Below are 24,219 nucleotides of genomic sequence, written 5' to 3' on the forward strand. Positions count from 1 at the left end.
AGACCAGACAACGTCCAATTTTTTATTTTTTTTCCACTTTGGTTTTCATATCTTTATTCTTGTGTATTTTTCTCCAGCACTTGCCATGTAATAATGAAATGGAACTTTAAAAATGGGTGTTTCAGAGTTGAGATGCATTATTGCAAGGATTGCTGTCATTATTACTTGGAACCCAATAGATAAGGCAGAGGTGGGCAAATAATTTTCCCATATGAGAAACTGGCCATATGAGAAATTTTTGTGGAGGGCCGAACCAATAGGGCTGTGAAGGTGTGTAGGCACGCACACACATCAGTAAATTGGGGGAAAAAAATATAATATTTGCCTTCAAAATAAAAGCAATGCAGTTATATTGCATGTGTGGTGTATATTTATTTACAATTGATTTCTAATTTTCCAGTTGACTTCATGTGGACTGGGCAAAGGGTTGGATATGACCCAGGGACTGTAAAATGCCCATGTCTGCATTAAGGTATTTTTAGACATCTTGGAATGAAGCTCTCAATGCACTTTTCTTTGGGCTACCTGATCTGGGTTGCAAAAATGAATAACCACGAGATGACAGAAAAGTGATAAGTAAAACCCAACCTCTTTCCTACCATCTGATGGTCATTTGGATTTTGGCAACTGGTATATATGATCCGCAGTGTATAAATTAAATAAATAATTCAAGGATATTAGAAGTACTCTTGTGACTGTTGCTATTATGGCATATGGACAATTGATAGTTAATGTCAGCCCTGAAGCAATTTTGGAGCATCTTCAGGGCTGCCACAGCAAGGCCAGTTGCAGCTGTGGGAATATGAGGGTGGGAGATAGAGATAGCTGGGGGATGCGTAGCCAAAATAACATTCTTTCCTTGGGAACCAAGAACGTTCTCACCAGGTGCTGGGAAGGCGTGGATTAAAACCAACTGAAGTTTGGACTGTGACCTGATTGTCAGGAATAGTAGGCTTGTAATCTAAATACAATACCCGAACACTCAAACCAGGGGTGAAATGCTACCGTTTCAGACCAGTTTGGTTGAACCGGTAGCGATGGCTGCAGGTGGTTCGGAGAACTGGTAGCGACGGCAGTGCAAGGCTCCGCCCACCCGCCCGCTCGTCGTTTTTTACCCTCTGTGCATGTGCAGAAGGGTTTGCGCATGCACAGAGGACCATGCGCGCTCGTGACGCGCATATGCACACACTTCCAAACCAGTAGGGAAGGTAAGTAGATTTCATCCCTGCCCCAAACAATAAGATGTTTTGGATATTTTCTGCAGCATCACTTGCTAGAACGAGTTATTCTCATTCATTCTGTTTCTCTCTCTGTCAGCATGTGTGTACATAGGGATTAAGCACCAGACTGGAAACCAAAAGGCTGGGAGTTCTAGTCCCACTTTACACATGAAAGCCAGTTTGGTGACTTTGGGCAAGACACGGTCTTTAAGCCCACCTCCGTCATAAGGTGGGGAAAATAGGAGGACAAAGGAGTATTAGATATGTTTGCTGCCTTGAGTTATTGTTCTGCCCCAGCTCCAGATTTCCAAGGATATTGACACACACCAACGGTCCTTATCAAATTTATTAAGTAGCAAGAATAAACAAGACCGGCAAAGGTTGGCAACCAGCCCAGAAAACAAGATATGATAAACCAAAATACTCTGATAATAAATACGAGTTGTTTCTAGCAAGAAACTTACTAACGGTGTGTGACTTAAATAGGCTAAGGGATTGGCCAATTATCCTCAAGCCTTACTCTTGGGGAGACCTCCTTCTGAGTAGCCACTCCTGCCTTTTGGCAGCCCTGCGTGCTCGAGCATTGAGGAGAGGCTCCTCCGCTTTGCTCTCTCCAGTTGAAGGAGCCTCTGGAGGTTCTGAAGGCCCTGGCTGAGTCTCTGCCTCTGGCATCACATCCTCTTCAGCCTCCTTGCTGTCCGACACGAGCACTGGCTGCGCAGGCTGCTGGCGCGACACTACACCAGCTTCCTCTTCATCGGGATCAGCCACGATCTGCGCAGGCCGCTGGCAGGCCACAACACTTATTTATAAAAATAATAGAAATGGGATATAAATAAAAATAGTAAAAGTGTATCTGTTTTCCCATTTTTTTATTAAATGAAGTATAATTTTTCTAATGTGAAAAATAACCTTCATCTCCAATGATATTTTGAAGCCATATATTAAAGTCTTCCTGGTGCGTAAATTCACAACATAGGACAGTGATGGCTATCCTTTTTGCCATCACGTGCCAGGAGAGGGGGGGAGGGGGAGGGTCGCGCACGCACGTGCCCATGCGCATGTATGCGCAACCCCCTCCCCCTCCCCCCCCGCTCCTGGCACATGATGGCCTGGTAGGCCCGTTTTTCTTTCTTACATGGCTCCAGATCCTCTCTGTGTATCTGGGAACGGCGAAAACAGCCTTTCCCACTCCCTTGGAGGCCCTACGGAGGCTGAAAAAGCCCATTTCCCAACTCCCGGTGGAACAGGAAATGACATTTTTTGCTGTCCCCAGCCTCCAGAACCTCTCTAGGTGCCTCTCTAGGAGTCTCTAGGAGCCTCTCTAGGAGTCTCTAGGAGCCTCTCTTGGAGTCTCTGGATGCTGGGAACAGGAAAAAAGTCACTTCCTGTCCTACTGGGAGTGGGGAAATGGGCCCTTTGAGCCTCCGTAGGGCCTCCAAGGAAGTGGGAAAGGCTGTTTTCGCCGTTCCCAGATACACAAGAGAGGATCTGGAGCCAGGTAAGAAAAAAAAACGGGCCTCCCCCCCCCAGGCCCTCCAGAGGCAGGAAACAGCCTGTTTCCCTACTTCTGGTGGGCCCAGAAGGCCCGGAAATCAGCTGGCCGGCGTGCGCATGCACCCCAGAGCTGAGCTGGCGTGCCCACTAATATGGCTCCGCGTGCCACCTGTGGCACGCGTGCCATAGGTTCGCCATCACGGACATAGGATATCTGAAAGCTATTTTCTCATTACAAGAAAAGGCAGGAACTACAAGCTGACCTCATATATTAAGGGAAGTGACTTTGGGAATGTTGGTGAATCTCTGTTTCAGAATACATCCTCGACCTGAAGTAAAGAAGCTGTAAAAAATAAAAACAGAATGGAATTTATGCAAAGGAAACAAAGTGCTATATTTTGGGAGGAGAGAAAAGAAAGAATTAATTTAGGAAGGAGAAAAAGGATGCATTTAAAAAGTTGCTTGACTGTAGCAATGTTGGGTGATAGGAAATTCTAGAGAAAATGGGTGCGTACAAAGCATAAATCACAGCACATGACAGTTCCTGGCCAATCTTGTCTAGGCTCAGAAACTAGCTATGATTAGGTCTAGTTAATACTTAGATGGGAAACTATTAGAGTTTCCAGGTACTGGACTATAAAATAGATTGGGAAATTGGAAAAAAATTCCAGAGGAAAACAGTGGCAAACGAGTTGTGCATCTTGTGCATCTCAACATCTACATCTAACATCTAGTAAAATAATTTAAAGATTTGGACAATTGATACTCAATTCCCTTTTTAATTTACTAATTACAGGGAAGGTATGGAACTTCTGAACTCGTGTTTGCAGACTGTTTGGTGATGGCCGCGTTGAAATTTAATCAAAAGAAGTCTCAATTTTTTGAAGAGAAGTAAAATTTACTTGTGAATGTTTTGCAGGTGGTCCAAAAATAGGGTTATGTATTTTTCATAGTGGTCCAGATATGCCTCAAAACAATTGGGACTATAGACTGTTTCATATGCTGTTTTCTAAGGTTTTATTCCTGGTACATTTCAGATAATAAATGTTTATTAAAAAAATTCTAAAACATGAAACAGGAAATGGGAGTAAGAGATTTCAAAGTGTTGGTCATATTTTAGAGTGTTCCTCGATTAAGAATTGACATCCAAAGTAGATTGATAATGACAGATTTGGAAATAATGTACCTGCTTTGTTTTTTGGGGAATTCTTTCAAGCACTTCTTTAAATGAGAAAGCTCTAATTACGATTGTAGCACAATTGCTTTTAAGCAGCTCACCTTGGCCTCCCAGCTGCACTCAATATGGAGCATTGTCACTGTAACTCTGCTATCCACACAATATATCTAGGGCGGCAATATAATGCCTTTTGAAAAAGTTTTTGGAACATGGGTTGCGACACATGTATTGCGCCAGCTCAATGGGTTGCCCTTGGGTCCCCTGACTCAATTTAAAAAGCCAGTTTTAAATAGAAAAAAATAATTATTTTAAACCCGCTTCCTTTAGAGAAAACTTCTACCTGTTTCAGTCTCCACTTGTGAGAACAGGCTGGTTTGACAGGTTGGTCGGAAGGGCTGAAGAACAGATGTGGTAGCTGTACTGAAAGTGATAGAATCTTATAAACAGTTGTGGGCTGCTGACAGTTCAGACCGGTTCGTGTGAACTGGTAGTTGCGACCTACAGGTGGGTGCTATGCCATCCTATTTAGCTGTGTTTTAAAGCCGTGTGCATGCCTGCAAGCCGCGTGCATGAGCAAAGCGTATGTGTGGAAGGCCGCAAGCGAAGCGAGCATGCCATGCTCTCACATTTTCGGTGCTGGGCGAACCGGTTGTTAATTCATGTGCCGCCCACTTCTGCTTATAAATATTTGGGCATATGGAAAAAAAGAATTAAGTGATAATTGGAAGTATGTATTAGAGCAATCTCAAATGGCTGAAAGAGAAAAATACAGTGGAAAAGTTCAAAAGTAGGGAAAGAAAGTAAGATTCAGAACATAACAGACAGTGAATATTATAGATGGGAAACTAGCATAACAAACATTTGAGTTTTAAAGAGTTGACTCTCCCCCTTCAGTCCTGATGGTTATGATTACTGGGTTTCTTTTAAAATCCAGTGTGAATTGGTATTCATGGTGGACTTCATTCAGGGATTAACATGGGATAGACGGTTCTCGGCAATTTTTTATTTTGTCACCCCTCTAGTGATTCAATTATAGTTTAATAATCAGTATTCTTCTGATAGTTCATTTTTCTTCTCTTGTATTTTTAGGTCTTTCGTCCTCTTGGCATTGAAAAGAAGCCATACACCTGGTGGTCAAAAAGGTGCTTTTTCAATATTTCAACCGTTCCCCACCATCCAGTCAGAGCTGAAGAAGCTTCTTGTATGAGAAGCAAAATCTTCAAAGAAAAACCAGAAAGTCCAGTTGCCTCTTGAAAAAGCACCTTTGGGACAACCATGACCTGGATGGCTGAGAATCTCAATAGACATGCACCTGGTGACTACATATGGCCAGAATAAAAAACAGTTATCATAAGGAATAAGGGCTGGCATCTCCTATCTTTCTATTTTATTCCTCCCCACCTGTTCTTGCTTTGTTGACTTCATAAAGGGAACTATTTTGCACATGCCAGTTTCAAATAGTTAAGTATGTCAATGTGTCTTCACTGTGATAGCAGCTGTGGATTAAGCCCAGATGGCTTGACTTTCTAGGCTGTGGGAGTTGGTGGTAGCATTCATGCAATTTGTTCTAAAAGATTTGCCCTGTGGCAATGTTAGTACACTCACTTGTTCTCTTTTCTCTCTTGAGATCCTTCTGCTTGGTCTTTTGATCTGCCTTTTAATGCAGGTTTCTGGCTTTTAGTACTTGGAGCTTTTACAATACAACTGTCAGTAGAGGCTTGGCAGCTAGGTTGCTAATTAAAGCTATTTCTGTGATTTACCGTACTTTGGGCTTTAATAAGTGTAGAGACATCAGCTCAGTGGATTAGACAATAACTCAGAAATGGGCTTAATTCACAAGGTCGTGCACCCTTTACTGTAGCACAATTCCCTAGAGTATCTAGTATTCTATTCAGCTCTTTTTATAAAAAAAAACATGTGTTGGAACCATATTTGCACCTTTTATATGTTTATCAACTGTTCGAAGTTACAGCATCACTTACAATTGGTCTTTGCATGTATGACTATTGCAGCATACCCATGCTCACATGATCAAAATTTGGACCCTTAGCAACCAGCATGTATTTACGATTGCAGGATCATGTAATCACCATATGCAATCTTTCCGGCTGGCTTCTGATAAGCAAAAGTTAATGGATTCGTTTAACAACCATGTTTTACTTAACAGCTGCAGTGGTTCAAGCATGGCAAAAAAAAGTTGCAAAATTGGGTGCAATTCAGTTAACAACCACGTTGCTAAGCAATGGAAATTCTGGTCCCAATTGTGATCGTGAGCCGAGGACTACCTGTATTATATCCCTGGACCAAAGTACAACCATATCTAGAACTTGTTGGCATATTCTTGTGACGCTGAACAGATCCCTTCCTCAGAAAGACTTTTGGCCCTGATCCATCGGTCTTTCAAGTGCTCTTTGAAGACTTGGCCCTTCAGAAAGATCTTAGAGGTGTCTGGGATCAGTTTCTGAGATCTTGTGCTTTGGTTTTGCACCTTTTTTTTTTTAGGTATGCTAATTGAGGTGGGAACATAATTATGGCAGAATTAATAACAGGTAATTTAATAATGTCCTGCTTAAATTTAATATGCAGTGTTTCTTAACAAAGTAAGAAGACTTTAAATTGCCTCAGAGAAAAATGTCTGAAAAATATCTCTGTTAGAGCAACACCAATTGTGGGATAATAAATAGCTTGCTCTGAGAATTGTGTGTCTGCCTCACACATTGTTTCATTCTCTTTAGATATAAAAATGCACAGGGCTAGAGAAGGATGGGAATGGTGGAGGAATTCCATTATCAGCATGATCGTAATTTAGAGCAATCATTTTTACAGCCTAGATATTGTTGTGGGTCAGGCTTACAAGTGATAACATCCCATCTGATTAGAATTTAATTTTTTTTCTTTTTGTACCGAAGGGCAAATTGAAAGTACTAAACAACCACTTCCATCCTATCATTAAACACTTAACCAAAATACCATTGAAAAAAATGTGCCATCTGCAGAAAATCCAGTTGTGAAACCTAAAATGTACAACATTTTGAGAGTCGGCTTATCAGTGGGTGGCATATTTTTCATGCTATTTTTGTTTATAATTTGACGGTGGTCTTATTTTATATGCATGTATATGTGGGCTTATATGCATGTATATGTGGTACTCTACTAAATATAACTTTGATGTGCTAAACCAGAGTGTTTAAAGTAAAAGAAATCACCTTTTTTTGTGGCTAAGACTACTCGCACAGTTTATGAGAGCACTAAATCTTCCTCTTCTTTGGCTTTCATTGCCAACCAACCACTAATCTCTTTGGATTAAAAACAACTCAGACAAGCAAAATTGCCAGCATTTTTAAAACAAAAGCCCACAGTGGACTGCAGGATTCTAACTACTAAATAAAAGATTGGGTATAATTGGCCAGTGGTGTGAGCATACATGTTTGAGACACGGAATTTGGCTTCAATTTGAAGGGCTCATTACAACTTTTATGATGTGTGGATTTTGAAATACAACAGAAAGAATGGAGAAGGCAATACTAGCCAAAGCTGCAATCTTGCTGTGCGAAAAAAGAATGTGCCACTTCAGTTGAAGTTGAGTTAAGCTTCCCATTCATGTTGCATTGGGGAATGTTTCAAATGGGCGGATTAGATGCGCATGAATAATAAACAGGGAAAACTGTACATTGCAGGCACATATGAGCGCACTGGGAACTTGTTACCACTGGCTATTTCTGGTGAATTTCCATTGTGTAAGGTTGTCCTGCCGAATCATTGTGGAGGGATAATATATGTGTGTGTGTGTGTGTGTGTGTGTGTGTGTGTGTGTGTGTGTGTGTATTTGTGCAGGGAGAAATACACTGTGCAGCCAATTTAAGTTAGATACTGACTTTGGCCTTTCTGCAGAGCTGCTGAAGATCTTGAAAGAATGCCCATTGTAGCCTTGTGATTCAATATTTTCTTTAAACTGGAGAGGCAAGATTTTTTTTCAAGAACAAAAATGGAAAGAAAGAAAAAACAACCAATGAGAACAAATCAATCGTTTTCTGTTGTAATCAAGTTTCGTAAGATGAGAAATAGAAGAGATTTGACATGCTTGGTGTCCAAGCTTGGTAGAACCGATGTCTGAGGATCAGTGTTGGTTTTCACTCTTACTATACCACCTGAATTATGCAGGTATGGGGTTACCTGTTGATTTACCTTACCTGTTTTTCTTTCCTTGTGTGTTTCGTAGATTCCTGGGCCTTCTGGTGACAAGGAGAACTTGATTTCAAGCCATCTGCATGTTTGATGCTCCCGCTCTGCTATGGAATCCTGGCCTACGCTGGGCTGGCTCCTCTTCCTTAGCTTAATTGCTGACTGCCTGAAGGGAACGCGAGCACGGGACTTTACGGTGAAAGATATTGTGTACCTTCATCCTTCAAGTAAGACTTGTGAAGCAGGCCATAACTTATACAAGGACTAGGGAAAGCTCAAAGAATAGAACTAGTAGATAGCACAAATAGGAGAGCACAAATGCCCTCAGATTGCTAGCCAGGGTGGATAAAAATCAATGATTTTTTTAAAAAAATCAAAAAAATCAGATTTTTTAAATTAAAATCGGATTTTTTTGATTTTTATCGAATTTATTTTAATAAAAAACTTTTGGGGTAAAAATCTATTGTAAGATAGTTTTCTATTTAAGATACATAAATAATTTAATTTATTCAGCATGAAATGGAGCTTAGTTATGTAGCATGAGGCTGTATATTCTGCAACACTGGGACTATTGGTGAGTCAACAGTGGGTCAAAAGAGTAGCAGAGATGACAGTTGCTCTTTAAAAATTACGATTTAAATCGAATTGATTTAAATCAAGCCTTTTTACTAGTGATTTAAATCATGATTTAAATTGTGATTTAAATCAATTCAATTTAAATCAAGTCCACCCTGTTGCTAGCACATAGGAAATAAAGCAAAGAGATGTTGCAGTTTGTTTTTATGAAGTGCTGGGTTTTGCATCAAAGCTTCTTTCTGTCTGTGGCCAGTCCGTTGGAAAAGCCAAAGGAGCTTCTGTCCCATTATTGCTCTTGGACAGTAGCTCCTTTGGGCTATGTTGTGGGTAATGTTCTCTGGTTTGACTTGCCAAAATCTATTCTCTGCCACACTTGCTAATGAGGACTTTAGTAAATCATCTTGATGAGGCAAATGGTACATTCTCTGCAGCAATTGCTAGATTTTTGCAAGCAATCCAGAGGCATCTCCTCATGCTACAGCTTTTGTGAGAGGTCTGGGAAAGAGTGGCCGGATTTCATTGGCTGAAGAGCTTGTAGAAATTCAGCAATTTCCTTCAGCATCATTGGACAAAATTTGGCCTGTGCTGCTGAGAAAGTCCGAAATGCTGCAAAACAGTGCGATGTTAACAATCTGGTAAGTGAGGTGGCCACGTAGCTTTGGAAGAAACTTCAAAAGTTTCAAGAGAAACTCTCTTTCAAAACTCCAAGAGAGAACGCCTCTTTTGATGAAGCAAAGCAGGCCCCTGATTTTGGAGAATGCTCTGATACAGGCTAGTCAATGCAGAAAGTAAACACTGTACCTTCCTAAAATATTACAGAAAAAGAGTATAATCAGGGGGTGTACTTTGTGCTACATCACTTCTCCCCAAGTGCTGTTTAGAGCTGTCGTATTGATTGTGGTCATGGGCCAGAAGAAATCCTTTGCAGGAAGACAGTTCTTAATAGCTAGATAGGGTTCCTGATGTAAGTTAAATGGAATTTATAACAAAATAACAGAGTTGGAAGGGACCTTGGAGGTCTTCTAGTACAAGCCACTGCCCAATCAGGAAACCCATTTTAGAAAACGGCTATCCAATCTCTTCTGACAATACTCCAGTGTTGGAGCACCCACAACTTCTGAAATCAGAAGTTAAAACAATTAATCCATGGATTAATTGTTTTAACTGTCAGGAAATTTCTCCTTAGTTCTAAGTTGATTCTCTCCTTGATTAGTTTCCATTCATTGTTTCTTGTCCTGCCTTTAAGTATGTCCAGACTAGAAATGCTTGTTAATTTAAACAACATTTTATTTACGATGGTTTCAACTTGTTTAAATATACTACTGTTTAATAAACTAACCATATTTTACTGCTCTTACGGCAAAGAAATAGTTTTAATAAAACTCAGATAGCAAATCTCGCTAAGCACTTTCCTCTTGCCCTTACCTACCAAAATAGCTACAAAAAGGGAAAAATCCCAAAGGTATTTTTTTCATAGACAAAAAGGGGAAATAGACAAAAAGGGGAAATATACACAGTTCAGTCTCATTGATGTTTTGCTAAATTATGATTTAGCGTTGTGTTTAAACCTGGCTTTTTATTGCAGAGGAAACTTTGTAGGAAAGATAAATATAAGAAACCTAAGATATGTATATTTGACTATGAACGCTAAGTTGTGCTGTTCATTTTCTGCATGGAACTTGTACCTAATTCTAAATTTAGTGCATGGACTCAGTACTTTAGTGATGGATAGGAGAATTTAGAAGAGTCAGGAAATGCTTATTTAAAAGGAGGGATTATTAGGAGATAGAAATACATCATGTGTAGGGAAGAAAACATAAGAGAAGGAAAGCGAATAAACAAGAAACCAGGTATTCTTTCTTAGATCCAAACTTTTCTTTATAATGTATAGAGCTCAGTTATATCCTTCCCCCCTTCCCCCCCGTTAATAAGAAAGGGTTGGCTAAAAACTTGGGGGGGGGGGGTCTGTTCAGCTGAAGCTTTTCTGCAATGCAGATCATAGGTAGGGAAACTTAATTCATATAGAGCAGGGGTGTCAAACTGGATTTCTTCGAGGGCTGAATCAGCATTGTAGTTCTCCGTGGGCCAATGGGGGTGTGGGGGTGCAGCAAGGGGGAGACTGGACAGCTGCCTCCTGCAGCACCCTGACAGTCAAAATGGGGCACAAAACGGGGCACCTCATTTTAGCCCTCGATGGCCTCTTGCAGCACTCTGCCGGCTGAAATGGCGGAAAACGGCCTGTTTTTGTCCCCGTTTTGGGGCCCGTTTTCAGCTGGCAGAGTGTTGCAGGAGGCCATGGAGGGTGAAAACGAGGCACAGGGGAGGGGGGAAACACGTGGCCTGTTTCAGCCGCCAGAGGCACCGCAGGCCGGTCCTTTGATATTTCCAGGCTAGCCCCGCGGGCTGGATTTAAGCACCAGCCAGCCAGATCCGGCCCACGGGCCTAGAGTTTGACACCCCTGATATAGAGGCACAGGAGGGAAGGAACAATTCATTCCAGGTTGGATTCGATCCTGCATGTTATTTGGGAGTATGAAAAGGCATCTATTTGGCTATAATTTCTATCTTCTCCAGTCATCATATTTATTTCATTTTCCCTCATGGTTTTGCTGTTATCCTTAATTTTCCCACATGATGCCAAACAAGGGTAAGGGCAGTTTTCATTGACAAGTAAAATATCTACAAATCAATCAATCTCTCCCTCCCTCCCCCCCTCCACGCTCTCTCCCTCTCCATCATTCCCTCCCTCTCCCTCCCCCCCTCTCTCTTCTTTCTCTCTCTCTCTCTCTCTCTCTCTCTCTCTCTCTCTCTTTCTTTCTTTCTTTCTTTCTTTCTTTCTTTCTTTCTTTCTTTCTTTCTTCTCTCTCTCTCTCTCTCTCTCTTTCTTTCTCTCTCTCCTGCCTTCTTTACAAATTGGCTGGTAAGGTGCATTGCTGTTCATCAGTGGAGTTAATAGCCAGATATAGTTACAGGCAATTCCTGACCACAGGGCAGTTTCTTTTTCTTCCTTTAGAATAGCTCTTTTACAGGAGTGTGCCCTTTTGCCCCAAACCACAGTCTGTAAGACTTATTAAATTCTCTAATCACGAGCCAAACAAGAGTCTCTCACAGCTGTACCATTCTTAAAAAACTTTCTTTCAGTATAAGTCTTTCTTTCTTTCTTTCTTTTTTTTCTTTTCCCCCCCTGTTTTTATCTTAGCCGGGACAAAAAGTACAAAGCATTCAGGAGCTTTCATGGTCTCTTTGTCTCTAGGTATACACTTTTGTACGTGTAGGTACAAGATGGAACATCAAGCAAGTGTAATTGTGGCACTATCTCTCTCCATACAAAAGAGTAGCTATGATACCTCTGTTCTTAGATACGGACTTAATTCAAAGGCTCTGAATGAACAAAAAGCTAGAGCAGCCGTGTTCTCTGTCGAGATGTTCTATTTTCTGCATTATGGTTTCTCTGTGCCTCTGAGACACATAACCAAAGCTGTTTATTTGTGCTACAGTGTTTGCATTTATAGAGTGCCTTCAAGTAATTGACTCCTGGCAACTGCAATTTTCTTAGCAAGGTTTTTCAGAAGTAGCTTGCCATTGTCACTGAGAGAGAGTCACTGGACCATGGTCACCCAGCTGACTTCCTGCCTAAAGTTGAGACTAGAACTCATTATCTCCTGGTTTCTAGTCTGGTGCCTTAACCACTACACCAGAGTGGTTCTTGTTAAAAGTATTTACATTTCATTTACATTTACATTTCATTTAAGGATATCTTTCAATGCAGCGCAGAGTAACCAGATATATCATTTGTCAAACTACCATCATGATAAGATAGTGGAATAATCAAGAATAGTAAAAGTATAAAATAATTCAGCTTCTTATAATCAATTTGGTATTTCTTAAATGCTTCTGGTCATTCAAGTTAGTTATATTTGGAGCCAGGGAATTATTCTGAATCTTTTTGTTTATTCATTTTCCGAAGTTTTATTTTCACATAATGGATCCCTAGGCAAACTTTTTTAGTTAAAGGAGACGCATTGTATGGTTCTGTATATAGCATTCTCTATAGCATTTTATCACTTGGAATTTATTGGCTGTAGGTCCTGTCATTCCATAAATGGTGTAAGGTTTTGTCCAACAGTGACTATCCATCAGTAGAATGGACATGCTGTTGGAAAGATTCTTCCTTTCTTTGCAGCTCCATTAAATCATTTCTGAAGACTAAAGGGCCTTCTTAATAGCAATAGCAATAGCATTTAGACTTATGTATTACTTCATAGTGCTTTACAGGCCTCTCTATGTGGTTTACAGAGTCAGCATATTGCCCCCCCAACAATCTGGGTCCTCATTTTACTGACCTTGAAAGGATGGAAGGCTTTCCATATTGCATCTTCAATCCCGGTAGTCAAATATTCTTCCTCTTCATGTAAAACAAAACATTTTGGCCTTTTGTATAGCTTTGCTTCCATTGAGCTATAGGTAGGATTAACAGAATGGGTAAAATTAACACAAGACTTTGTAGATGTATCCCCAACCCTCTTAACCTTCAAGAGTTGTTGATTTAATTGCTGATACTTTAATGTGTAATTAATTATCACTTGGTACTTTTAAAAATAGGAATGGAAAGAATTTAGGGAGCTGAAGTTGCTGAGGGTACAGTGCACAATAAATTCATAGTGCATACTTAATATTTGTGCTATCTCTCTCTCTTTCCTGTTCTATTTTTTTTAAAAAAATGTTCTAAAGTTAGGTATAACTTTCCATGTTTCTGCTTCATTCAGTTTTGCTTGCATTTGACTAGATGTGCATAGGATGCAAGCTAAATCTGTAGAAGAGCAGGCACAGCTGGGGGCAGAGTTAAATGCATCATCAGCTTAGAGTCCTTACATTACCACAAGAGAGCCAAGTCTACCCTCCCTTGAATTTTATTGGCCCTTATCTAGCACCAATTTAGTGCTGTTCATGAGATGGCTAGATCCTTATGTATAAGCTTGAATAAATCTTCTACGCAGCAACCTTAGAAATGGTCCTGATTCATTGCACCTGACAATATCTATAGTAAAAGTATGCTCTGAGTTAGAAATGTCACCTGTTGCAGAGATAGCAGTATCTCTTCCTTGATCCTGTACATTAACACTATCAGGACCTCAAAAGAATTGAGAGAGTTCATTTTCTCTCTCAACCCACTGACTCTGATTGAGCAATTGGTCCATTTGGAATTTTCAAAGTATTGCGTAGGTGTTCTCTCTAAATGACCCTGATAGCCATCACAGCTTTTCACGAAGCAGCCATTTAGCAGAAGGTAAATAGATTGAGATTATCTATTATCTCCTCTTCACTCTCTCTCAACTCCCAGCATACTCATTACCACTCACACTTTATGTTAACCTTCCCTCCATCCTACCATCAAGACAAGTGGAGATGCTATTAAATAACTGGCCTGTAGCCACCCATCATTTTTTAAAAAGAAAATTTCTAAGAATGCTTACACAAGTTATATGGGTCATAGAGGCATTGTTATCAATAAAAAGTTAGAAGTTAGAGGCCGGTGCTTTGCTTCTCAGCAAAGTTTTTTATTTGGTTTTTCTTTGCTTTTGGTTAAAATAGCTTGAAAAAGACAGAATAAAAAGGGTACCACATTGTCTTGCCCTGCAGTGGCAGTACAGTTTTGTTGCATAGATTACTATGATCGGTTTGTAGCCAAGGGCTTATTTGGGGGTGAGTGGGTGGGTTGGGGGTGCCAGTCCTAGCTACCTGATAACAAGAAGTCTATGTAAGCAGATGGGATCAAGTTTTTTTTTTTAAAGCAGAGGCAATCAATAGGTTAGAAAATAAAACTTGAATAGAAGTGTTGACAAAAACTGGGGATGCATAGCCAGGAAAAGACTAGAGAAGCCCTCAGAGATACTAGGACTCATATTTGGAAGAATCTGAATAGATTTTCACAGGGTGCATAAGATACAGGAGTATAAGTGTTGGATGAATGTTAAGATAAACCTCTTAATAAGGTAAAGTAAAGGTTCCCCTCGCACATATGTGTAGTCATTCCCAACTCTAGGAGGCAGTGCTCATCTCCGTTTCATCTCCGTTTCCAGCGCTGTCCGAAGATGTCTCCGTGGTCATGTGGCCGGCATGACTAAACACCGAAAGTGCATGGAACGCTGTTACCCTCCCACCAAAGTGGTCCCTATTTTTCTACTTGCATTTTTTATGTGCTTTCGAACTGCTAGGTTGGCAGAAGCTGGGATAAGTAATGGGAGTTCACCCCGTTACACGGCACTAGGGATTCGAACTGCTGAACTGCCAACCTTTCGATCGACAAGCTCAGCATCTTAGCCACTGAGCCACCATGTCCCTTAATAGCAGGACGTTATTTGTTTCTAGTGGAACTTCCGTGCCAGTTGACTAGCTGTACTCATTAATGCATGTAGTCCTCGATTTACGATGGCAATTGAGCCCAAAATGCCTGTTGTTAAGTGAGATATTTGTTAAGTGAGTTTTGCCCCATTTTACGACCTTTCTTACCACAGTTGTTAAGCGAATCACTGCAGTTGATAAGTTAGTAACCCAGTTGTTAAGTGAATCTGGCTTCCCCATTGATTTTGCACATCAAAAGATTGCAAAAGGTGATCTCATGACCTTGGGACACAACAACAGTCATAAGTGTGAACCAGTTGCCAAGCATCTGAATTTTGATCACATGATCATGGGACTGCTGGTCATAAGTCACTTTTTTCAGTGTCGGCGTAACTCTGAATGGTCACTAAATGAACTGCTGTAGTTGAAGACTACCTGTATTTTAAAAATTTCCAGGTGAGAGTGGAAAACAAGTCATGGATTTGCTGTGAAGTAGTTTAAGCTATGATTGACTGACCATTAGACTAACATTTTGGAGCCAGTGTGATATAGTAGTTAATATGTTGGATTACAGTTGGATAGATCTCTAAACTGTGAAAACTCACATATGACGTCACTCTCTTTTAGTCCAACTTGCCTCATAAGACATCTTGGGATAAAACAAGATCATTGTGTAAGCTGTCCTGAGATTCTATAGAGAAAGCAAACTATGTTAATAAATACATTTTTCCCAACCTGTCCTGTTTCTTTCTATTATCTTTTTCAAAAAATGGTGAAAGATGTGGTATCCAAATCTACTTAGTTGACTTCTTCGGAATCTTGATTTAAATGTTAAATGTTTTAGCTATCTCAACCAGAGTCTTGTTAAGATGATATAACTATAGATATGTATATACACACGCACACACATACATACGAAGACTTTTGGTTAAAAAAACCCCAAGTGCTGAACCAACATTTCAGGTTCTCCTGCCAATGAGGCTGAACTTGTTTTTAAATATGTGAAAAGTCTATGCAGTGAGCTTTATTTCTGTAATATATTATGTCCTTTAATATATTTTGTTTGAAAAATGTTCCAGTTAACCTTGTAACTGATGTCATGATCACATCTGCATTTTTCAGCAACTCCATATCCTGGTGGATTCAAATGTTTTACCTGTGAACAAGCAGTAGATAACTACGAATGCAACCAGTGGGCTCCAGATGTGTACTGTCCAAGAGGTAAATCAGCTTTATGTTGCCAGGAAAGCAGTGAATATAGATCTCTTCTGATGATGCTTTAAATGTCCCATGTAAACTCTTAGCATCAGTCAGGTAGCTTTTCATCTACCACCTTGGAAAGTTGTGTGACACATCTGACCCTGCTGATATAGATGTCCTTATGCTTGTAGACATTGTTGTCTAGGCAGATGAGATGATATAATCACTTCATGAAAAAAAGACTCTCCGGACTTTTGATATGTTGCTATACTCTGCATAGCCATGGAAATGTATTAGGAGTTTTTAAAGAATTGCAGCAGCTTTTTTGAAGGAAGCCAATGTAAAACTTTATAACATAAAAAAATGTTTCTTGCATCTAATGCTAGAACATCTTGGTGGAAATGCAAAACTTTTCTACATACAGTACAGAATGAAGTTAATTGAAATTGTTTTTAAAAGAGGGATGGAAAATGTCTTCTACTCTTATAAACAAACTTATACATATGAAATGTTTGTAATATGCTCTTTCTCTCTCTCTTTCTTTCTCTCTCTCTCTCTCCCTCTGTCCCTCCGTCCCTCCCTCCCTCCCAACTTGCTGTAGAAATAAAACTTGATTCCGTCATGGACATATCTGTGTAATTTCCTTGGGAGCAGGGGTGGTTTTGACTTTCTCTCTTCTAGCCTACAGCCTTGAGGTTTCTTAGTGGCTTCCCAGCTAAATTGATCAGATCCTGTTTAGTAACTTTTAAAGTTCATCCATGAGCTAGATGCTGGTACTTAAGTTTAATTTCTGGTGCAGTTTTCTTGATAACAGCATGATTTGCTATCACCTTTCAGGACATTGTTTTCCCACCTAGTTTGTACCCCTGGTACTGTTGTACACAACTAAATTAACACTAGAAATAAAACCTCCTATTTCTCTTGCTAGCAACAAGATACTGCTATTCTCAACATACCCTGGAAGCCAACGGAAAGAGTGTATCAGTCACCAAGAGATGCGTGCCACTGGAGGATTGTTTGACTACGGGATGCATCGCTCTCCAGCATAAAGGACTCAAGGTAAGGAGAAGAAATAAATTGGTGTGTTGTCTCTTTTTCATACATTGTGAGAAACAGTTTCATGGACATAACTTGGAAGTTGGTTGCTTTGGCACTGTAATTGTGACTGTAATTCTCAAAATGAGAAAGATTTAAATGAAAGAAATCGTTGGAGTTAAGAACATGACCAATGCTGATGACTTGTAGTGGAGAAGATAGGTTTACTAGGAACCTTGGGTTAATGTTGATGATTACCAAGAGGCATCAGTTGGAGAGGTGAGAAAATGGAAGTTTTCAACTCAAAAACGGATGCAGCCAATATATGTTACCCAGGGGATGTTACTAAAAATGGCCTGGGCATACAGTAGAGCAATAGCACTTAGACTTATATACCACTTCACAGTGTTTTACAGCCCTCCCTAAGCGGTTTACAGAGTCAGCATATTGCCCCCAAGAATCTGGGTCCTCATTTTACCCACCTTGGAAGGATGGAAGGCTGAGTCAACCTTGAGCCAGTCAGGATCGAACTCCTGGAGTGAGCAGTGAGTTAGCCCTGCAGTACTGCATTCTAACCACTGTGCCACCATGGCAATAAATTACTGTTTTCAGATGGTGACCTGAACTAATTCATGTGGGTAGAATGCTCCACATAAAATATTCCACCCACTCAACATGGCTATTAGAGCAACTTTCCTGGAGTTCTTGAAAGATTGTCAGTTTCTCTAAAGTTCATTTTAAGGAGCACTTGTCCCCCTTTCTAAAATGGAGATGCATATTTCTGAATTTCACAATTGGGGCCCACTGCAGCGGTAATAAGGCTTTCCAGCCAATGCTAGAAAATTGATAGAAGAACATTTATATTAAATCAGAATGTAACAGTCTTTTATTTTGTATGGATGCTTCCACAGTTAAAGTCTTTTTTTTCCCTTTCCTTCCTGTGATTTAGAAGTTGATAATAATAGGGCAAAATGTCCCTTCTTCCTCCAGGAATATAAATGACGATTAATAGATGAAGGGGATTTTATGGTATGCTTAATGCTTTGGGGGAAGACATTCTATCAGAATTTAAAGTAGCTTCGCTGGTATCATATCATAAATGTATTACTTTTTTTCGCCCGTCAAGTTTTAAAATATATAAAATCAGTAATTCATGATTTGATGATATGAAATAGGAGGGTAATTTTGCCCATCTCCGCTTGTTAGCCAATTGTAAAGGATAGTTCACCAAAGATATATCAGTTAAAAGTTAACTGCACCTTCTAATCAAACATGTATAGCCAAGCTGTCCCCCCCCCCCCCAATTAAAATGGTTTCTGGTTGGTTAAGCAAATTTTAATTACAGCTATAATGTGAAGATGGGCCTTGATATTTTTTTTTTAAAAAAATCATCAATCATCCTTTTGAATGTCCTTCATCTTTATAGCAACTATGCTTTTGGAGCTATGTGGTTTAGATCAGGGTTGAAATGTAAAATTTGTTACTACCGGTTCTGTGGGAAAGGCTTGGGGGGGGGGATGTGACTGGGTGATTTTTTGTTTAAAAATTTTTTTAAAAAACTTTTCAAAGCATTTTTTCTAATGCTTTGAAAAGCCTCTGCCAATCAGGCAACTCAGCTGGGATCGTCAGAGAGGCTTTTTAAAAAATGTTTTGAAAAGCCTCTCTGCCAATCAGGCAACTCAGCTGGGATCGTCAGAGACTTTTCAAAGCATTTTTTTAACCACCTCTTCGGCCAAGAGGTTGCAGAAAATGTTTTGAAAAGCCTCTGACAATCCCAGCTGAGCCGTGCAATCATCAGAGGCTTTTTTTTTTTACTTTTAAAAACATTTTTTTCTATAACCTCTTCCGACGAAAAAAAAGCCTCTGATGATCGTGCGGCTCAGCTGGGCATGGGGGGGGGCAGGGATGAAATCTACTTACCTTCCCTACTGGTTTGGAAGTGTGCGCACATGTGCGTCATGAGCGCGCATGGCCCTCTGTGCATGGGCAAACCCTTCTGCACATGCGCAGAGGGTAAAAAACGATGACCGGGTGGGTGGGCGGAGCCTTGCACTGCCGTTGCTACCGGTTCTCTGAACCACCTGCCGCCATCGCTACCGGATTGGGCGATCCGGTCTGAACCGGGAGCATTTCACCCCTGGTTTAGATATATATAAAAGGGGGCATTTTTCTATACCAGAGCAGTTTTAAACAGCAATAGCAGCAAACTCTAGGATATAATGTGTATCTTGCCTCTGATAGTGAAATTTCTATCAGTTGTCATAAATGATTGAAGTGTCTTTTCTTTTTTCCAGGTATGCACTTCTTGTTGTGAAGGAAACATCTGCAACTTGACATTACCTAGGAATTCAAGCGATGCTGTATTTTCAACAACAACGCCTATAAATCATACACAGAGACATTGGCAAGATACATCCGTAATAATGTTAGGTCTCCTGTCTCTCTTTGCTACGTAGACCTTTTTGGATCAATTACCAACTAAACATCAAGGAAATCCAGTGGGATGAAAATATTTATGCACACAAATATGACCTTAATTTAATATATGTTTTTCAATGCTTTCTTTTTTTAAGTGACATTTTAAAACAATCCTTTAAATTCCTTTTAGCCTTGGCTGACTCAAAAGCCATACTTTCTGATCTGTGTCTTTAAAAAAAGGAGGGACTTTTGTTATAAGTTGAATGTTCTGAACGAAAACTTTTGTATAGCCATTAAAAATGGGTGTATTTTTTTTTTAAAACCATTCTTTAGTCTAGTGAAAGGAATATTTCTAGAAATTGCATACTTTGAATAATATCAATTGAAAACCAGGGTTTCAAAATAACACTATTCCTCTATGCAAGAAAGGATTCTAGATAATTGTTTTACAGTATCAAATCAATCTTAGCTTGATCATTGTATTGGATTTGATCTCGATTTAGTAGTCTATATTAGTATATCGCTAGATGAGTGGTGCGGTGGCCTAGAGGTGGAGCTCTCGCTCACAATCAGGAGGCTGTGAGTTCGATCCTAGGTAGAAGTAGATCTCTCTCTGGGCACAATGAGAATATATCTGCTGAACAAAACTCTGCATTGGCGACAGGAAAGGCATCCAGCCAATAAACACTCAGCTCCATTCAGTTGCCCAGACTCCACCCCACAAGGGATTATGGGGGTCATTAAAAGGAGATGATGGTTAGTATATCGCTAGACATAGTGAAATCACAGCTAAAGTCTCCATGATATTAATCGGACCTATGCCAAGACTAGATTTAATCCATATCTTTTAATCGACTATAGGAGATCAATACTCATTTTAGAAAAAATCATGGTCATGAGTGCTAAGCAGCCATGTGGTTATTCCCCTGGATGTACGAAGATGACAAATGATTTCTCTAAAATGTTTTTTAATCTGGTAATAATTTTTATTTTTAAAATGCCTAAGCAGGTTTCAAATAGTCTATTCAACTAGTCATGCTGATGATTAAAAAGTTTTAAATTTTTATTTACCCTAACCAATTAATTAATAATAAGACTGTAATTCTGTGCCCAGTTGCTGAGAGTAAAGCCCATTGCACTCATTCTGTGAGATTGCCAAATTATCCATATGTACTTGGAAGTAAATACTATGGGAATCCATAGTATTTACCATAATAATAGTAATACCATTTACTGTTGAACAAACATGCCAAGAAAAGTGCTATGCATGGTGCAGCCCTGTGTCTGATGTGCTTATCGAAGCTTGCCTTTAATTATTTGCTCTGCATGCATGCCATCTTCGTTTGCTTTGTGAAGCTCTATGTGTGCATCAGAACCTTGTTGGGGATCTCTGGGCTATAATAAAAATAGGCACATTTCAATAAGAGTTTCCTGCAACAATAAGGATTTCAACTTGATCAGAGCTTTCAGTATAGAGCAGGGGTGTCAAACTCACGTCGTCATGGCGGTGTCACGTGATCTACTGGGACTTCCCCCCCCCTTTCGTTAAACCAGGCGTGGGCATGGCCAGCAAATTATGCATCTGGCCTACTGGCCGGGAGTTTAACAACCCTGGTATACTGATGTATGGTGGATGAATGGCTTGCACTGAAGAACTATTTCAAATTCCACACTCCATTTTATTTTACATAGCAGGTTGCAATACTTGTATTTGTATAATACAGGGGTGTCAAACTGGCGGCCCGCAGGCTGGATGCATCACGGCCACCTCAGCTCCGTGAATGGGAAAAACGTTGCGAAACGTCACGTGACGGCAATGTGATGCGGCAAGTTTGATACCCGTGATATAATAGAATTAGAATTGCTACCATGTCGTATAGAATTGTGGTCTTAAGTTACTACAGATAGTCCTCAACCTGTAATGGAGCCTGCTCATGACTGTAAGTTGTGATGGTTGTAAAGCGGACACGCCCCCCCACATACCCAACCCAATTTTTATGACTGGTTTTTATGGTGGAAATTAAGCAAATCACCCAATGGTCATTAAGCAAATCTGCACTTGTTAAGCAAACCCATTATTCGCTATGGGGCATTTTTGCCGAAAACCGGAAGCAAACTGGAAGTAAAGCCTGGTTTTCAGCAAAAAAATTGTGGTTATGTGACTGTGAAATGCTGGAAACAACTTTCAAAGCAGGCTGGTTGCTGAGCACCCGAAATGCAGTCACTTGACTGGTGGGGAGCCATCTTTGGAACCGGGTTGTAAGTATCTATCTTTTGAAGGAATCTGTCATAAGTTTGAATGGTCTTTAAGTAACCAGTCATAAGTCAAGGACTACGTATGAGCAGTGCTGCTAATCTTTAAGCAACTGCATCTATTTTCAGCTTTGTGCAAAAGCTTGAAGAAAGTCTGATTCCTTTAATGAAGAGTTGCGAAGTGCCATGGTAGCACAAAGTCCAAAGCCCTTCATTTTAAAATCTTGCACAGCCCCGTTATGTTCTGTTAAATATCTGACCTGCCTCCCCAACTAAAAGCAAAGAGATCAGGGGTACATTCTACTTACCTTTACTACCGGTTCGCAACGGGATCGCGCATACGCAGTTCGCCGATTATGACATCCGGGGCGGTGGGCGGGATCCCCCCACTGGTTTTACTACCGGTTCTTATGAACTGGTCCAAACCGGGGGCAACCCACCACTGAAAAAGATGTCTCAAAGATGTCTGTGTTTTTCATGTAAGGTCTGATAAAATAAAAGGATTTCCAAATGGGAGGAGAATGATTTTTCAAACCAGTTTGAGAACCCAAGAATAGCCCTGTTTGATGGGATCAGGACCATCTTAGACCAGCTCTTAGTTTCTCAATGTTGCTACAAATGCCTCAAAAATAGGAGATGGAGATAGATCCCTCATCTGTTACTGGTTTTTTAAATTTATTTATTTATGCAGCAAATAATTTAATTCCATAAAATGGGGAACACCTTTTGAAGACCCAAATCTATTGTAAGGTTAAGGAGTCATTGAAATTAAATGCTCTTTCCCCTTTGAACTCATTTCTTCCCCTGCATTCTTTTCCAAGGGATTTGGCTTCTGCATGTTTCTTTGCACTCATAGTTTTGTAGGCTCAAGCGTATTGATGGCCTCTTGGAAAGGCGCATTACTTTTAACAACGTTGACAAGGAATCCTAAAACGTATTAAATATTGAACGACTCTACTCTCATCACATTAAACCTATTAGAATTCTTTCTTGAGATCTGACGTACAGACTAATTGTAGAATAATCTCAGGTTGCAAAGGGAAGCAAAATTGGAACAGTCCATGTAACATTGTAGGATATTATAGAAGTCTGGCTGAAAAGAAGTCATGTTCATCTACTGAAAGTTGTTGCATTAGACCTGTTTCCAAGCCTGCCCCTCAATTTACCAAAGCAATTATAAGTATATGACCAGTACTCTATGTGCCAAAAGTGAAAAATATGTTCAATATCTGTGTTTAAAATGATGCTAATTCCGAAATTTAGATACTGTAGTTCTCCCTTCTCATTTACTGAAGAAAGAAGTTTGTTGAAGGAAGTTATAAACAGCATCTGCATACCGTTCCCACCATACTGCTGTGACTTCTCATGTAGTGGTTTCCGATTGTGTGAGAAGTCTATGGAGATGCTCAGTCATCCAGGTCATGGCTGTCCCAAAGGTGCTTTTTCAAAAGGCAACTGGTCTTTATTTTTTCCTTGAAGATGTTTCGCTTTTTGCTTGAAGACGTTTCGCTTGAAGGACGTTTCATCCAAGAAACTTCCTCAGAACTGAAGAAGCTTCTTGGAGGAGAAGTGAAACGTCTTCAAGCAAAAGCAAAGAAAGTGCAGTTTCCTTTTGAAAAAGCACCTTTGGGACAACCATGACCTGGATGACCAAGGATTTCCATAGACGTCTTCAAGGAAAAACAGAGAAAATCCAGTTGCCTTTTGAAAAAGCACCTTTGGGATTGTGTGAAACGTTTCCGTGACTGCAACATCCATTTTTGGAGAGATGGCTGGCATTGTAGTGGGGGTGGGGTGGGGAGAGGGGGGGGAATAAGTTGTGATTACCTCTGCTACAAGTTGTACAGAAAGATGACGCCGTGTGGTCAAGATTACTGACTTAAGTAGTACATATGTGAAGATCTGTCCTAAATAGAATTCTTTGCGGTAACTGTTTGTCATAAAACAACTAACTGTGTTTAGTGTAGTACAATCAGGCTTCCATTTGTGCAGTGGAATTAAACTTCACTCATCTTCCCCCTTGCACATACCTCCAAGCCTGCTCCGAGGAGAGGGTGTGCCCCAACCTCTGGAACAGATTTGATGGATGCACACCCATGGAGGAAGTGTCTGTCCTGTTTGGGACCCCATTGGATGCAGTCCTTTGTATTGTATATCTTGTGAATGCTCTGAAAGGTGGTGGGTATTTCTTGCATGATAATAGTCATCTATTAACATATTTGGGTGACTCAAGACATCGGTTTGGATGGGCGCTTCTTGTTTAGAAGTGAACACGATAGAATTATCCTATCTGTAAAATCTGCAGCTCTATGAATGTAG

The 24,219-nt window shown here is 40.2% G+C and overlaps 1 protein-coding gene across 2 annotated transcripts in view; it reads left to right on the forward strand.

Annotated features, from left to right (window-relative positions):
* The window catches only part of LYPD6 (LY6/PLAUR domain containing 6), a 65,093-nt gene extending 41,984 nt beyond the window's left edge, over positions 1-23,109 (forward strand). The window contains exons 2-5 of one of the 2 annotated variants that reach the window (XM_034424919.3): positions 8,114-8,303; positions 16,117-16,215; positions 17,123-17,253; positions 19,524-23,109. In XM_034424919.3, coding sequence (XP_034280810.1) covers positions 8,186-8,303; positions 16,117-16,215; positions 17,123-17,253; positions 19,524-19,685 — 510 coding nt within the window. In that variant the 5' untranslated portion in view covers positions 8,114-8,185 and the 3' untranslated portion in view covers positions 19,686-23,109. The remainder of the gene's footprint in view (positions 1-8,113; positions 8,304-16,116; positions 16,216-17,122; positions 17,254-19,523) is intronic. The other variant, XM_087881844.1, reaches the window with a different exon arrangement.
* Positions 23,110-24,219: the final 1,110 nt, after the last annotated feature.

Source organism: Pantherophis guttatus, chromosome 1 (genome assembly GCF_059756535.1).
Source record: "Pantherophis guttatus breed Tessera chromosome 1, ASM5975653v1, whole genome shotgun sequence".
NCBI classification, from domain to species: domain Eukaryota; kingdom Metazoa; phylum Chordata; class Lepidosauria; order Squamata; family Colubridae; genus Pantherophis; species Pantherophis guttatus.